This window comes from Cervus canadensis, chromosome 11 (genome assembly GCF_019320065.1).
Source record: "Cervus canadensis isolate Bull #8, Minnesota chromosome 11, ASM1932006v1, whole genome shotgun sequence".
NCBI lineage: Eukaryota > Metazoa > Chordata > Mammalia > Artiodactyla > Cervidae > Cervus > Cervus canadensis.
In genome coordinates this window covers 26,956,569-26,973,187 of record NC_057396.1, presented here as the reverse complement: position 1 = coordinate 26,973,187, position 16,619 = coordinate 26,956,569, and the positions used below count along the sequence as shown (strand labels likewise).

The 16,619-nt window shown below is 51.5% G+C and overlaps 2 protein-coding genes across 3 annotated transcripts in view; one reads left to right on the top strand and one right to left on the bottom strand.

Moving 5' to 3' along the window:
• The window catches only part of LOC122449234, a 48,941-nt gene extending 40,242 nt beyond the window's left edge, over positions 1 to 8,699 (bottom strand). The window contains exons 1-4 of the mRNA XM_043480787.1: positions 8,682 to 8,699; positions 6,185 to 6,308; positions 5,573 to 5,602; positions 4,397 to 4,632 (exon numbers count right to left, since the gene is read on the bottom strand). Coding sequence (XP_043336722.1) covers positions 4,397 to 4,632; positions 5,573 to 5,602; positions 6,185 to 6,308; positions 8,682 to 8,699 — 408 coding nt within the window. The remainder of the gene's footprint in view (positions 1 to 4,396; positions 4,633 to 5,572; positions 5,603 to 6,184; positions 6,309 to 8,681) is intronic.
• THY1 (Thy-1 cell surface antigen) lies at positions 5,851 to 11,599 on the top strand. Of its 2 annotated transcripts, none has more exons than XM_043481093.1 (4): positions 5,851 to 5,983; positions 8,715 to 8,775; positions 9,263 to 9,598; positions 10,350 to 11,599. In XM_043481093.1, exons 2-4 carry the CDS (start codon positions 8,739 to 8,741, stop codon positions 10,460 to 10,462), a joined length of 486 nt encoding a protein of 161 aa, XP_043337028.1. In that variant the 5' UTR covers positions 5,851 to 5,983; positions 8,715 to 8,738; the 3' UTR covers positions 10,463 to 11,599. The 2 variants fall into 2 exon arrangements, with proteins under 2 accessions (XP_043337028.1, XP_043337027.1); XM_043481092.1 differs by having other exon boundaries at positions 9,251 to 9,598.
• Positions 11,600 to 16,619: the final 5,020 nt, after the last annotated feature.

The following is a 16,619-nucleotide window of genomic DNA, read 5'->3' as shown; positions in this document are numbered from 1 at the left end:
GCCTGAATCACATCTGTTCAAATCCCATTGGCAAAAAACCTGTCATGTGGCTGAGCTCAGAATCAATATGGACGAGGTATGACTCCCTGGGGAGCCATCAACGGAGTAATGTACCACAGTCTGTCCTCTACTACTAACGATGTTCTAGGTGGCATCAGTTAGGATTACACATGTGTTTGTGAGCATGTGGCAGGTCAACTTGGGGCTAGCTTATCCCAAATGGTTGTTGATATAAACTGAGGCACCTCGGTTCTCCATGTGTTTGCTCAAACTTTCTCTTGTGGCAACTGAATTCCAAGAAGGCAAATCCCAACATACAAACACTTATCAAGCTTCTGCTTGCATCACATTTGCTGACAGCCCATTGGCCAAAGCAAGACACATGGCCAAGTCCAGAGTCAATGCAGACAGGGATCACAAGAAGGCATGGATATCAGGATGGATGATTCATTGAAGGTCAGTAATATAAGAATCTACCATGCTTTCCCCCTACTGCTTTCTAATTATCTATTTACCAATTCCATATCCCCACTTGGACAACCCTTCCAAGGCAGAGACTGTGCTCTATTGATCTTTGTTTTTTGTTTTTTTTTTTCTATTGATCTTTGTATTCCCAGGGTCTAGCCCTGTGCTTTAAACATCGTGCCTAGAGCAATAATGTCTTTTAATTATTTGATTAATTTTATTATTGTTTATTCATTCATCAGTTCATGGACTTTTCTGTTGTTTCCACTTTTTGGCGATTATGAATATTGCTATTAACATTTGAATAAGTTTTTTGTTTGAACATATTTTTAAATGAAATAAATTTGAGTATTTTTAATGATAAAGGATACAATTCACAAAGAAGATAGATATCATAAACTATTGGATACCTAACAACAAAGAAACAAAGATATATAAAGTAAAAATCAGAAGAAATATAAGGGAAAAGAAAAAATATATAATCATAGTGAGACATATTAACATTTCTCTGAGAATATTTCATCAAGTGCAGAAAAAATAAGAATAGGAGCATCTTGAATGATGTCATTAATAATTTAAATATAATAGATTTATATTTATATTATATTATTTTATATCCTATACAAATATATTTAAAATTTTGTATCTTATACATTGTTATTAGATGTCCAAAGGACATTTAGAAAAACCGGCAAAAAGATACACATTGCTATTAATTATTTGAACAAACATTCATGAATAAAGGTTCTTAAATGTTGAGATGTGATCTTCATTGGTGTTTGGACCTCTGCCCTGCATTCTAAGAGAAACTTCTCTTTTTTGTCATGCTTTCCAACCAAACATGCAGTTTTTCAGGGTGCGACCTCACTTGGGGAGTTGGCCTCAACTAGAGATTAGGAGAGGCAGGAGAGTGTCAAGCAGTTCCAAGACTTTTGAATTTCACAGAGACTAGTCATATTTCCAAAGAAGTTTGAGGAACAACAGAAAATTACCACTTTTATTTTTGTGCCTAGAAGGGACATTTAAAACACACCATCTACCACCATTAGTTCAAAAAAGTAGAAAGGTATAAGCTTAGAATGAGAGTACAGAACATCCCACGGAAGGGCCAGTGTATAGCCTCAATTAGACCAAAATTAGGACTCAACAGTATGTGTTGTCTTGACATCTAATCAAATTGTGGGGGGCTCAAGTGGTCTAACCACAAATTCTATTTCCCAGTTATTAGCTTCTGTTGATAAGTTCCTCTAGTCAATTAACCATCTTTTTTCCTTCTTATCCCTGAGAATCAGCCTTCACTTCCCTGCCAGTCCACAGAATTATTCAAATTATTCTTCATATCTTCCTGTGGGAAATGAGCATTCCACCCTTTACAAAGCCTTCCAGAGCTCCTGTTTGTTCACTATTCGAATGCAGCTCCTGAGTGGCATGTGGTGTCTTTCTCTGGGCTGTGAGTACAGGTGACTAATAAACTGCTGTCAGTCACATCTGTACAGTGTCAGGGGTCAGACGTGGACTATTTCTTGCCATATCAGTAAACAAGGATATCAAGTTCATGCATGCCCAGTCATATCTGACTCTTTACCACCCCATGAACTATATAGCCCACCAGGCTTCTCAGTCCATGGGATTATCCAGGCAAGAATACTGGAGTGGGTTGCCATTTCCTCCTCCAGGGGATCTTCCCAACCAGGGACTGAGCCTCCGTCTCCTACAGCTCCTGCAGCTCCTGCATTGGCAGGTGGCTTCTTTACCACTACCACTTCTTTAGCCTCAGTCATCAGCAATCACAGCCCTCCAAGGTGAGCTAGTGAGCCCTAAGGGCACTCAGGAAGGAAAATAACACCTGCCACCTAGCATCAGACTACAGCCACTCCCTATGGTGAGCCCTGAGGAAAGGACGCTCAGGATGTGAAAACACAGGATACTGGCCCCAGATAGCTGAGATGCACCTGAAAGCAATAATTTAGAGAGCAAGCCCAGACTCTTGCGCCTTCCCATACACAGAAAAGTGCTAAATTCTTTGAGAATTCTGATTTTCTTTAATTAACAATAATCTTTTGATGTTCAGACTGCCTGTCAAACTTCTCTATAATCTGGCCCCTCCCCTCGCCTCCTCAGAGGAGTTCTCTCAGGGTCACTTGTGATGCTGTCTCCCATGCTTGAAGTCCTAAAAATTCCCACCAAATAAAACAGAACTCTTAACTTTTAGGTTGTGACTATTTTGTTAAATCAACAGGTTTCTTGTGTTTGACCATCTCTGAAATCCTAGGATGGGAATCTGGGAATTCTCCCTTATCAACAGTGTGAAGGGGAGGTGATCAAAACAATGTAGCAACTTGACAGGCATGTTCAGAGTACTCCACAACCTCCTTGTTTTTTCCACTTCATCCAGGACCAGTGAAGTCAGTCCAGCAGAAGTCTGAAGACCCACCCTGGAAGGAGTGGGTCTGTACTGTACAAGGAGTCAGAAGATTTGCAGTCTAGCTTGTCTTGGCTGTGTTTCAAAATATTTGTCTGACCTTTGACAGATCATTATCCTTTGGGGGCCTCATTTTTCAGCTACAAAATGACGAGATGGCTTCTGCCACCTTTGTGATTTTATAAAGACAATCGGATGAAATCAGGAAGTAGAGTGAATGGCTGGTAGACCCTTTGTTAGCCTAAAGGAAGGTGCATTTTGAGAGGAGCATTACTCCATGTATCTCCAGATGGGGCACCTGGAGGTGATGGGAGAGGAAAGACCTAAGGGACCCGCAGGGCAGCCACAGTAAGTCGGGAAATCTTGCCTTGGGTGAATAAACCCCTCCTTCCTACTTTCAGCACTCCTATCCTGTGCCAACAGAAAATGGGAGTTTTAAAATCTCCTCCCCATCAGGACCCTGTGTTCCATCCCAGCCCCTAAATGGATCATTCGAGCCATTAACTCCATCCAGTCAGACACCTTGGATTAGCAGACACACGTTGCCACACTCCCCTCCCCTTCCTGAAGTAAAGTGCTTGGGGACCCAGAAAATAGGCCAGGTCCTTGAAATCTTAACAAAATAGCACAGCTAGGCCTTCCACCCAGCAACACTCAGCGGCTGGGCCATAGAGTGGGAAACAGAGCACCCAGGGTCTTATCCAGACAGAACCCAGATATATTCTGTTGTTAAGGGGCCTGTGAGTATCCTCATGTCTTGCCCAAAGGAAAAAAGAACCATCTCCAACCGCATGGGGGTAGGAGGCAGGGTTAGGCTGAAGCAAAAGCAACTAAAGCAACTGTGTTTTGATAGGAAAGATCCCTGGATTGAGAACCAGAAAGCTGGTGAGCAGGAAAGAAGACAGAGTGGAGTGCCAAGGAGGAGGCTAGTGTCCAGAATGCAGCAGGAAGAAGAATGGGAAAGACTGAGGTGGTGGTGGAGGTCGGCCACCAGGGGTAGGACATCCAGGGACTTAAAAATTACCCTCCAGGGCTCTCCTGGTGGTCCAACGGTTAAGAATGTGCCTTGCGATGCAGAGGACACTGGCTCAACCCCTGGTCCGGGAAGATTCCAGGTTCCACACGCCACGGAGCAACTAAGCCTGTGCGCCTCAACTCCGGAGCCTGCGCTCTGAAGCCCACAGGTGCAACTACTGAGCCCACGTGCCGGAACTACTGAAGCTCTCGGTCTCTAGAGCCGGTGCTCCACAACAAGGGAGGTCACCGCAAGGAGAAGCCCACACACCACAACCAGAGAAAGTCTGTGCGCAGCACCAAAGACTCAGAACAGCCAAAATTAAATCCATAAATACTTTTTTAAAAAATTACTCTCCAGACAATGAGAAGCCAGGTCATCTCATCTATGAAAAGGGATGATCTGTAGTTCCCCGTCCTGGAAGTCCGGGAAATGTAGACTCGGGCAGCCCTACTACTAGGCTAGGGAAATCCTGGGTGGGCAGGAGCACCTACCTTTCTCATAAAGTGCTCCAGGAGCTCCTGCTGTTTACCAGAGCCAAGGCTCTGAGGACTGGACCATCTGTGAGGCTTGTTCCAGTTAGAAAGTTGCATCACTCTAAGTGCTGGGAGGCCACCTAACCTCCAAGGGAGGGAGAAGGAGGTGAATCTCCCACTTGCTAGCCCAGGGATGGCTTCCAACAGTACCATTACAGTAATGGAAACGGCCGAGAAGGTGCCAACACCGATCTCTGTGAAGAAACAGGAGAATGGCTAGGCAGGGGAGGGCGGGGAGGGGGGCAGGGTCAGCCCACAGGATGTCCCAACCAGAATTCACAAAGAGGCCACGAGGATGCAAATTAATCAAATAAACCTTTGTTCCAAAAAAAAAAAAAAAATTGGAGACACAAGTCATCGGCACTGGCTATTTAAAAAAAAAAGTCCAAGGGCTTCTGGTGACTTCAAATAAATGGAGCAAGGACAGATGCCCCAGAGGATTAAAAGCATGGTATCTGCTATTCTTTCTAGTGGTTCTGTCTCCTCTCCCTTCCCACAGTTCCAGAATTTCCCCTTCCCCTGGGCTGAGATGCAGCAGTGGAATATAGCTCAGCACCAAAGACTTGGGGCTCCCAAGACTTGGGGCTCCATAGCCCAAGAGGGCGACTGGCCATCTCTCCACCTCTTAGCCATGAAATGGGATGAGATGATCCCAGCAGATTGTGGCCATGGATGGAACGGGCCAAGCAGAGTGTTTTATAAAGGACAGCACCCCTCCTCTTGTCTGAAGGCCAGGGACACAGCACTCAGGGACTTGGGTGGGTGTGAGGGGTAAGAGGGGAACATGAAATTGAGAAGAACCTTCTAGATGCCTGCACCAGGAAGTGCCAGCCCCGGAGTTGAGGGACACAGTGCCCCAGAGCAGAAAGCCTCTTAAGAGATGGGTGTTCTAGGCTGGGTGAGGAGTTGGGGCAGGGCTGGGGACCAGGAAAAACCAAGTGCTGCCCTTGAGGGCTACTGCCATGTGGAAAAACACCCCACTATCTTCCTTTGGAGAAAACCTGGAATATTCCAACACCAAACACCTCTCACTGGCTGCTCCCGCGGAGATAGGTTCTAGCTGAAACGGAAAAGAGGAGGCGTGGGCGCTGCCTAAGGGGGCCCAGCAGCTGGCTTCCATCGACCATTCCTTACCCCCTCGGTTTTCGCGCAGGCTTCGGAAACCTAGGTCAAAAGAAAGGGTTAAAGCCTTAAAAGGGGAGTGGTCGTGGCGGGGCTCTCGGAGGCGGCTAGCGTTCCCTGAGCGACCCCAGCCCGATCTCCACAGTCCAGAACCCTGCCCTCCCAGACCAGGCCAGACGGCCACAGGATGGCGGCCCCCTTTTGCTGCAGAAGTCCCCTCTTTCACGTCTATCTCGGACCGCCTCCTCCCCCCTCCACCACCCTTTTTCGAGGCCGCTCAGCCTCTGATTGGCCGAGCCCCCGGGCCCTCCCCGCTCCCCCTCTCCCACCCCTGGTGAAAACTGCGGGCGCGGGGCACGGTGCAGCAACTGGAGGCGGCGGCGCGTCTGCGGGCGGCTGCAGCGGCGGAGGACCGGAGGCCAGGTGGGAGCTGGAGCCAGGGCGGGACCCGGGGCGCAGGGATGGCTAGGTCACTGGCGCCCAAGCCAGCCCTTCCGACCCGAGGCTTCGGAAAACGGACCGAGGGCGCCCTGGGAAGGAGCTGCGCAGTGCTTGGAGAGGGGCCTGCCTGCAAGGCAGGGGCGGGAGCCGCGGCTCACCTTTCGCCCGCTGGGAGACGTTTACCTGGGACTGAAGTGCTGGAGGAGAACCGGGAAGAGGGCGGCAAGGACAGGCTTGGGTTCTGCTCTCCACCCAGATGTACCCAAACCCAGATCGTAAAGGCGGGGGGTGGTGAGGCGGGGTGAGACTAGGGGAACGGAGGACCGAAAACTGAAGGCAATCTCTGCCCTGCGACCCCGCGGCGGGCTGGGTGCGGGGCATCCAAGGAACGGGAAACCGCAGTGCCGGGGGGCCGGGTGGGGCGGCGGGGGACCGGGAGAAAGGCCGGCAGACAGGGGAGGCGAGAACCGGAAAAGGATAAGCGAGGGGGAAGGGGGACCTCAATTGGGAAAGAAGAGACTTGGAATAGGGAAACGGAATAAGGGTGGGGTTAGTCGAATGCGAGCTAGAGCGGGAGGGAGCGCGAAGCTTCTCCGGGTTCTGAGCTGCGGGGACACAAGGCCAGGGAAACGCTAACGGACGGTGCCTCCCCTATAGCGTCCACCCCACCCTTCCGCTCTGCATCCCTTCCAGCTCCAGCCCCATTTCTTCCTTTCTAGTTCTAGCCGCCTTCCCCCTTTTTCTCTAGATCCCAAGCTCGCCACCCGCCTCTGTAACTCGGTGTCTGCTAATCAAAACCAGATGTTGCCCCCCTCCCCCTTTCTTCCCCAACAGCACCTCCGGGTCCCTTTCGGCGGAGGTCTGAAAGGGAACTGACTGCAGCGCAGGCGCCCGGGGACCCCAGCCTCGCCCCTCCCTCCCCGCACTGGGCAGAGCGCCGGGGACCTGGACGCGGCTAGCGGCGCGCACTGCGCACGGGAGCGCTAGCACCCGGGCACGGCCCTCCTGTGGCCTCTCCCTGGCGAGTGCTGCTGCAGACAGGCTAGTCTACCCGCTCTGTTGCCTCGCCAGGATACTGATTGAGCCCAGGCTGCAAAAAAAGATGGGGGCAGAGAGGCTACCAGAAGCCGGACTGGAAAATTGCAGGTCCAGGAACCCTGCCCAGAGAGCTGAACAATAGAAAATGTCTTGGTTCTGATGCAGAGACCACATGCAATAGGAGACCACTGTCACCTTCCGCACACACAACCGGAGACACGTTTAGCTGTGTGCCAAGTGGGCCCCCCCCACACACACACATGACTGACCACCCAACCATCATCTCCAGCCACACAGCTGGTCAGAGATGAACGCTTGTGGATCACTTAACTCTTGAACAGTGCTAGATGTTTGTCATTTTCCTTAAGCCACATCACAACCCGGTGGGTATCTAAAGCCAGGTTCATTCAGTATCTTTCAGGCATCTGTTATATGCCAGGAACTGTTTGGGCACTGGGGAGTTTCTTCAGAATAAGAAATAGGAAGGCCCTGAATAAGGTTTTGTTTCATGGGTAGAGAGTTCTGGTTTTTGCAAGATGAAAAGGTGTTTTGCTGAACTTTCATTTCAGATCGAAGGATCCTTAACAAAAGAAATCACAAATAAATACATAAACAATTTCAATATTTAATAGAGGCTTATTTAACTTAATTTTAATATATAGTCATTAAAAGAAAAGAGAAATAGAAACAGTAAAGTAACAGCACATACATCACCAAATTGGGCCAACCAACATCCAGACTTAAACAGCACTGGGAAGTCCCAAGTAACAGCAGTCTGGAGTCCCAGTTGGGAAAGTGTCCCAGGCTGAGTGTCCACTTATCTGGTGAGACTTCAAATTGCAGTTTTGGGGGTTCCTGCTTATAATCCCGGGCCTTACAGTGATAGCACCATTTGTTTGCATGCAGAAATGCTCTTCTGGTTTTACTTATTTAACCTTCTTACAATGCTGTTTGTTTCACCTTATGAGTCATAGGATTTCACTAGACCCTGGGGGATTGGCCAGACCCTCAGGGGTTCAGGAATTCCAAGACCCGCTCTTTTTTCTTAACTAAAGTGTCGCCTGACTAGCTGTGCTTGCAGGAACGCACAGAATCCGGGCCGTGTCCAGGCAGGTCAGAGGCCTGCTCTCCTGCTTCTGAAGCCTGAACAAGACTTCCTCCATTTTAATTTCCTCAACAAAAGGGTTCTGGAGATTGGCTGCACTACAGTGTGGATGAACTTAACATTTCTGAACTGTACACTTAAAAACAATTAACAGTGACTTCCTGGTGGTCCAGCGGTTAAGACTCCACGCTGCCTGATGCAGCCAATTTTTTTTTTTTTAATATGTATGGTTAAGATAAATTGTGTTTCTGCAAATTTTACGATAAAAAAAGTAGGAGATCCCTGCCTTGGAAATGATCAAGTTAAAGTCACTTATTCAAAGCCACCCAGCTAGTAAATGCTCATATACACACACACCACAGAAGGGTGTGTTCTCCTACCCCCTCGCTTTCCCTGACAGGGAAGAGCTGCGCGGCAGTGTCCCATTCACTGAGGTGCGGAGGGGAGAGGGCTGTAGAGAGGGGCTTGGATGGCCATTATGGGATGTCTCCCGAGGGCCCCCAGCCCTGGCAGTAAGTCTGGGCACACCTGCCCTACCTCCTGGCTGATTCCCATCTTGTTCCACCCCAGATCCAGGACTGAGCTCTCGGCACCATGAACCCTACCATCGGCATCGCCCTCCTGCTGACAGGTATCGGGCAAGGGATAGGGCTGGGATTCCAAGCTCCCTGGCTGCTTTCTTTTCAGAAAAGCTAGCTTCTTCCTCAAGAACTCAGAAGGTGTAGGTGACTAAGGGAGAGAGGGCAATCTAAGACAGCTGAGCAATCTAGTTGGTTTTCTGACCACCTGGGACCATTTCTAGAAACAGTTCACTAAGCCTGCCCCATACTGAGTTGGAATCTGCAAATGCAGATCACGATGTAGTGTCAACTCCCCCAAGATCTCCTGCCCCTGGAACACACTGGCGGGACCCCAGGACTAGAACAGAGGGAGATGGGCTGGAATCTGCAGAAGGGACGGTACCCTGGCCCTCAGGGACCCCTTGGGCAGGGAGAGGTGCTTGGCAGCAGACCCTGGTGCCCTCCATGGTCAGGCCTTCCTCTGCTGTGAATGTGGGTGGGAGGCCCCCTGCTCTATAGGTCCTTCCCAAGCTTAGAGGGGGGCAGTGCTGGTTCCAGTCTTACAGGTGGCCCGTGGGCAGAAGGTGACCAGCCTGACAGCCTGCCTGGTGAATCAGAGCCTTCGTCTAGACTGCCATCATGAGAATACCACCACCACGCCCATTCAGTATGAGTTCAGCCTGACCCGTGATACAAAGAAGTGGGTGCTCTCTGGCTCCAATGGGGTCACCAGGCCAGAATACAGCTCCCGAACCAAATTCCTCAGCAAGTACAACCTCAAGGTCCTCTACCTGTCCAACTTCACCACCAAGGATGAGGGGGTCTACACGTGTGAACTCCGCCTCTCTGGCCCGAATCCCACCGTCTCCAACAAGGATGTCTCTGTGATCAGAGGTGAGGCAAGCCCCCAGCAAGATCAGGTAGGCAGGCAGAGGCAAGCTGGGGAGGAACGGGCCGGCTGGGACACCAGGCAGGCCTCTTGGCTGGGCCGCAGAGGAGAGTAGCACCGTAACCTCTCTCCCCTGTCCCCTATTGCCGCCTGTGCCCAGGGGAATCACTACCCCCAGCCTGAATGGGGGAAGGGCTAAGGGGACAGTCAGACAGGTGGAGTAGTGTGGTGGATGCTTCCCCTATGAGCGTGGGCAAATCACTGGGCCTCCCCAAAACTCCTTCTCCCCACCTGGAAAACGGGATGGCTCTAGCTACCTCACCCGCAGTTTTCTTGTGATGATATGTGTTCAAGGGCTCAGGGAAAAAAAAAAAAAAGATGAAAGTGTTAGTCACTCAGTCATGTCCAACTCTTTGTGACCTCATGGACTGTAGCCCACTGGGCTCTGTCCGTGAAATTCTCCAGGCAAGAATACTGGACTGGGTTGCCATTCCCTTCTCCAGGGGCTCTTCCCAACCCAGGGATCCAACCTGGGTCTCCTGCGTTGCAGGCAGATTCTTTACTGTCTGAGCCACCAGGGAAGCCCTTCAAGAGCTCAGGAACCTGCAAATGGGAAAGATGGTTGGTTCAACCAGGCTGGCCCTGGTTGCAGCCAAGACACTATGGCGCCAGCCTCCCCAGGGGAAAGCACCCTTGCTCTGGGTCCGGCCCCTCTCCATTCCCACCCTGCCTGTCTGCCCCATTCTCTCACCACAGATAAACTGGTCAGGTGTGGGGGCATAAGCCTGCTGATCCAGAACACCTCGTGGCTGCTGCTGCTGCTGCTCTCCCTGCCTCTCCTGCAGGCCATGGACTTCATCTCCCTCTGACGGCTCGGGCCCACGGAGCACACAGGAAGCCACAAGGCCCAGTCCAGAGATGCTTCTTCTCTGGGTCGGCTAGCCCCCTTCCCCACAACCCCACACACACCTTGGGGAGCGATGGGGACCCCTCCCCTCCTAAGGGATTCCAGTGTTGCATGCCATTCCCTCCCCTCCGCCAGTGCCACCTCACACCCCCTCTGCCCGCCACTGGCTACTTGTACTGTTTGTTCCAGAGCTGCTTCCGTCTGGTTTATATTTAGGGCTTAACCTTCCTTTTCTTGGGGCGTTTGTGAACGGGGAAGCCAGGGTTGGAGACCTGATGGAGAGTGAGGGGATGGGAGGGGTGGAAGGATGTAGGGGTATCAGTCCCTGGAGGCCGTCGTCCTTGCCCGCGGGGACCTGAGGCCTGGGAGAGCCCTGCATGAGGAGGGGGAGGGTGTGTCTGGCCCGAGCAGGCGGGATGGCGCCTGAAGGCCCCAGATGTGGGGGCACCGCCTAGCGTGGCCCATCGCATGAGGGGAGCACCGAGCGTCGCCACGAGCACTTCCTGCCACAGAAGAATGCCATCTTCTTACCCTGCCGAGGGGCCCTGGGCCCGGGGTTTGGTCCAGTGACGATGCCGATTGTGTGGGAAGCAGTGCTGATGGGTTGGAGGCAGGTGGAGGGTGCATCACCCTCCCCCACCACAGAGGAAGCTACAGCTGGGAGTCCAGTGTCTCTCACTGGCCCGACCAGCAGCTAGGAAGGTGGCAGAGGAGGACAAGCCCCTTCCTGGGCTTACCCCAAGGTCCTATGAGCTTCCAGAACTCAGGCCTGCTGGAGGCCCTGAAGGAGACCCACGGAGTTTGGCCCCAGGGTTTCTCCGGGAGGCTCTTCCCCTTTCCCCCAGCAGTGCCTGAGCCTTCTGACAGCCCCCTGCCCCTTAGGCCTGCCTTCTCAGGGACCTCCCGGGGGGGCCTGAGGCAGGCCACGGGGTGAGACCCTTGAGTGGGACCTATCTCGAGCGATGGCTTTTCCCAGCACCCAGCTCCCCACCCAGCGGCTCTGCCATGTCTCGTGACCGTGTGTAGTGCCAGCACAGCTTATGGCATCTCGTTGAGGAAAAAGAATACTGTATAATAAATCCAAGCCTCTGGAATCTTCCCACCTGTGGGTCTCTGCTTTGCTCCTCTCTCCAGGCCTGCCCGCCCCCCTCCCTTAGCCAAGAGGTCCAGTCCCCTGCCTCTTGTCCCCCCCTGCACCACCTTCAGCAGCCCTTCCTCTCCCCGCTGCCTCCAGGGGTGGACCACTGCACGCCTGGCTTCTCAACCATTCTACCACCACACGTTTGCCCAAAGAAAGGCTTCTTCCCTCTATGCGGACTCACCTGCCCACAACACCTGTGGGCCAAGCCATGTGGCACTGGTCCAGAATAGGCTAACAAGCACCAGGGTGCGGAGTCTGCCTTTCTCAGATGGGCTTGTTCTCAGAAATGCCCCATCAGGTTACATCTGCTACATGGAGCTGCCCTCATCCACCAGGGTGTGAGGACAAGCATAAGTCCAGCATGGCCATAGAGAGCACTGGGGTGGGGAGACAACACAGGCCCTAAAATCACTGAGTAAAACGGCAACAGCACTCCCTGGCATCAGGGGTCCCAGTGGCTGGCAGAGTGACACAGCTCCCAGACATCCTTCCAGGCTCTGCCAGGGCATCTGGAGGAGGAGAGTGGTGACTACCCAGAATCTGACTCATCTGATATTTAGTGCTGGGTAGGATGATTTTTCTGAGCTTTTGCTTAAAGGCCTAGGATCTAAATTCACGCCACCGACTCCCAAGCCCCTAGTGGCCAGGTTAGAAGAGAGCAAGAGAAGCCCCCAAGGAAAAGAAACTGTGGCCAACAAGAAATGGAGGCCTACCCAACCCCACATGGTCTGTCAGACATTCAGTACAGGGCGCCCGGCCTGGGCACAGGTCCCTTTTGCTTTGCTTGGTGGTGGTTTTGTCCCTAAGTCATGACCAACTCTTGCAACCCCATGGACTGTAGCCCGCCAGCCTCCTCCATCCATGGGATTCACCCGGCAAGAATATTGGAGTGGGTTGCCATTTCCTTCTCCAGGGGATCTTCTCGACCCAGGGATCGAACCCAGGTCTCCTGCATTGCAGGCAGATTCTTTACCACTGAGCCAAAAGAGCCTTTAGAAGGGGAAGGGAATTCAAATGCTACACTCGGGGTAGTAAGAGTTCAGGTTGGAAGGAACTGGGAAGCCAAGCCTCGACTGTGAGAAGCCATGAGACCCCGGCACCTGCGTGAGCCCCCTGCGGGGTCTTTGTCACCCTGGCACTGTCCCCCTCAAGAATTTAGTGCCCCACCCCACAAGGGTCCCTCCACCACCGTGGGGCGGAGCGGGAGAAGGAGAGCCCAAGGCCCACAGTGAGTGGGGTTAGCTTCAGAAGATACAGAGACCATCTGAGGGCCAGGGGCTCCAGAAGGCAGAGATGGAGAAGAGAGGAACAGGCCTGGGCCTGAGAAGGGGCTCAACGACTTAAAAGTCAGAGCTGTCAGGCCTCACAGCACAAGCCGACCCGAAAGACTGTGGGCCGGGGCTGCAGCGGGCTCTCAGAGGCAGGCTATGATGGCAGTCAGCTCCTCTCGGGTCAAGGCAGGAGAGCCTGAAGGCGCTGCGACACGTCCACGGTGACTTGGCTAATAACAAAGAGGGGTAGTTAGGGACTTTGGGAAGGTCGTGTACACACTGCTGTATTTTAAATGGATAACAAACAAGCACCTGTTGTATGGAACTCTGCTCAGTGTTATGTGGCGGCCTGGATGGGAGGGGGCTTTGGGGGAGAATAGGTACAGGCATATGGATGCCGAGTCCCTTCACTGTTCACCAGAAACTACCACGACATTGTTAATCGGCTATACCCCAATTCAAAATTAAAAGTTTAAAATTTGGGGGGGGGGAGGGCTAAGCCCCAGCCGTCCCTGGTTCCTGCACAGATGCCCAGGACTCACCCCACCAAGCCCCTTCCCACTCCTCCTCACCCCTCCCCCACGTCCCCCTCGGCCGTCTAGGTCCCTCCCTTAGGGCACAGAATGCTTGCTCAATGGAAACAGAAAGAAGCTCCTCTCCACACCTCCGTCACTGAGACAGAGGAACATCTGAACATCTGGTGTGAGGGTCTTCCCAACACCCAGGTGCTCCCTCACGAAGGGCAAGGGGATCACCATGGGGAGACGCAGGGACTCTCTCTGGCCAACCAATAAATGTACCCAGCATCCAGGGGACCCATGACATGCATCCTCCAGCCACCCTACCCCCCCTGCCCCACCGCCACCAGCACGATGTTCCTGTCCTATGTCTGCAACTCCCATGTTGTGATGAGCAGGTTTCTCTACATGTGAAGGAAGCAAGTCCCAGGTTAGGAGTCAACCACTTTCTCATCTATCATTAAGGAATCTGTGGGGCTGGAGTCCTGAGTTCTGGCAAAGTGTGACAAAGGTCCTCCCTCCTGCTAATCCAGCAAGGATTTAGGACAAAGGTGGGACTGCCTCCTGCCCAGAGCTCTCAGGGCCCAAATATGCCCACCCCTCGGGAGGATCATGTCCTGTGAAGACTCCCAGAAGGATTTCCCTGGTCGCTCAGTGGTAAGAGAATCTGCCTGCCAATGCAGGGGACTGGGATTCAATCCCCGGTCTGGGAAGATTCCACATGATGAGGGGCAACTAAGCCTGTGCGCCACAACTACTGAGCCTGTGCTCTAGAACCCTGGAGCTGCAACTACTGCGGCCTCGAGCCCGTGTTCTGCAACGAGAGACGCCACCGAGATGAGACGTTCACCCACAGCAACTACAGAGCAGCCCTCGCTCACCGCAACTAGAGAAAGCCCACTGCACACAGCAGCAAAAACCCAGCACAACCAAAAACTAAAAAAAAAAAAGACTCTTGGGAGGCATCTTTGCCCGGCAGAGGGAAGACCTGGGGACAGGGAAAGTATAGAAATGGGCACATGCTGGGGAGGGCAGAGTAGAACCAACAGGAGAGTTCTGCAGAGGCCAAGTGTGGCTCCACCCTGAAGGGCCACTGATGGCCGGCCTGGCCCAGCAGCGGAGGTGGGAGTGCCCGGCAGTGCGCATGGTCAGAGGAGGTCAATCAAATAGCCTCTGGTATTCAGTGGAAACCTGAGCTAGAAGATCCTAGTCACTTCACCCTTCAATGCCTCACTTCTCTGATTTCCAAAATAAGATGGAGGAAACTCCCTGGTGGTCCAGTGGATTCCACACCCCCCACTGCAGGGAACTAAGATCCTGCAAGCTTTGCAGCGCAGCCAAAAATAAAATAAAAAAATCAAATCAGATGGTAGCACTGGAACATTTATTTGTACAACAAATGTTAAGTACCTAGCTGTGCGAAGAGGTCAAAGACACAGCCCCTGGCTGAAGGAATCTACAGCCCAGTAAGAAATCAGGAATTGATTTCAACGCAGTGATTGTTGCTAGGAGGCAGCAAAGCTGTGGCAGATTGCTTAGTGGTGTCCGAACATGCATTCTCCTCTTCTTTCTCAGCAATAGAACCCACAAATTTGAACTAGAATAAAGACTACATTTGATCAGAATAAAGACTACATTTCTCAGCTCCCTTGTAGCAAGATGTGCACATATGGCTAAGTTCTGTCCAATGGAACATTAACACAAAATAATGAGTATAATTTCTATGTATGTGTGTTCAGTCACTCAGTCATGTCTGACTCTGTGACCCCATGGACTGTAGCCTGCCAAACTCCTCTGTCCATGGAATTTTCCAGGCAAGAATACGGGAGTGAGCTGCAATATTCTTCTCCAGGGGATCGTCTCGACCCAGGAATCGAACTCGTGTCTCCTGCACTGCAAGCAGAGAAGTGCTCTTAAAGGGAGAACGTGTACTTTTCAACCCTTTTCATCTTCATGCTGGCTGAAATGTGGAGTTGATGGCTAGAACTGGAGCAGCCATCTTGGACTGCAAGATAGAAGTTGTATGCTACGCTTGGATTCCTAATGATGGTAGAGCGATCGGAGAAGCCATGGAATACTGTGTTAGAGCAATTGTTACTTGGAATTTCTTCACTCACAACTGAACCAAAATGTACCCTTAAAAAGAAGTTGCTATTTAACACAACTTAACTATATGCTTAAAAATGGTTAAGATAGTAAATTTTATATATATATATTTTTACCACAAAAAAAAAAAAAAAAAAAGCCAAAAATCAAATTCAGAGAGACAGAAAGTAAAATGGTGGTTGCCAGAGGTTGAGGTGAGGGGGAAGGAGGGATGGGAGTCATTATTTAATGGGTACAGAGTTTCAGTTCTGCAAGATGAAAAGCATTCTGGAGATGGATGATGGCAGTTTCACAACAATGGGAGTGTACTTAACGCTACCAAACTGTTTTATGTATTTTAACAGAATTTTTTTTTTTTTAAGTAAACAAGGGAACTTTCTGCTGTGTTTATGTGAGCACTTAATTTGTAAAATGCATTTTAGAGTCTTAACTGTGTCAGGAAGTAAAAAGGTCAGAGAGTGGGCAGATTACACATAGAAAGAGGAGGTACAGGGGGCCAAAAGCTGACAGGCCAGCGGGCTGGAAGGAGCATCCACGTGGTTGTTGAAATCATGGAGAATGATAGGCAGGAAGCCACTGAGCCAGGAGGCAGCGGTGACCTGGGGCCAGCAGGTGGCAGCAGTGAGGAAGGCTGGCAACAGGGCACCCAGAGGCCAGTGGATTCCTCCACAGGGAGGAAGGCAGCAAGGACACGGCCCCCACCTGTTGTGGGTTGCAGTGTTCAGTTCAGTTCAGCTCAGTCGTGTCCGACTCTTTGCAACCCCATGAATCGCAGCACGCCAGGCCTCCCTGTCCATCACAAACTCCCAGAGTTGACTCAAACTCATGTCCATCGAGTCGGTGATGCCATCCTCTGTCGTCCCCTTCTCCTCCTGCCCCCAATCCCTCCCACCATCAGGGTCTTTTCCAATGAGTCAGTTCTTCGCATGAGGTGGCCAAAGTATTGGAGTTTCAGCTTCAGCATCAGTCCTTCCAATGAACACCCAGGACTGATCTCCTTTAGGATGGACTGGTTGAATCTCCTTGCAGTCCAAGGGACTCTCAAGAGTCTTCTCCAACACCACAGTTCAAAAGCATCAATTC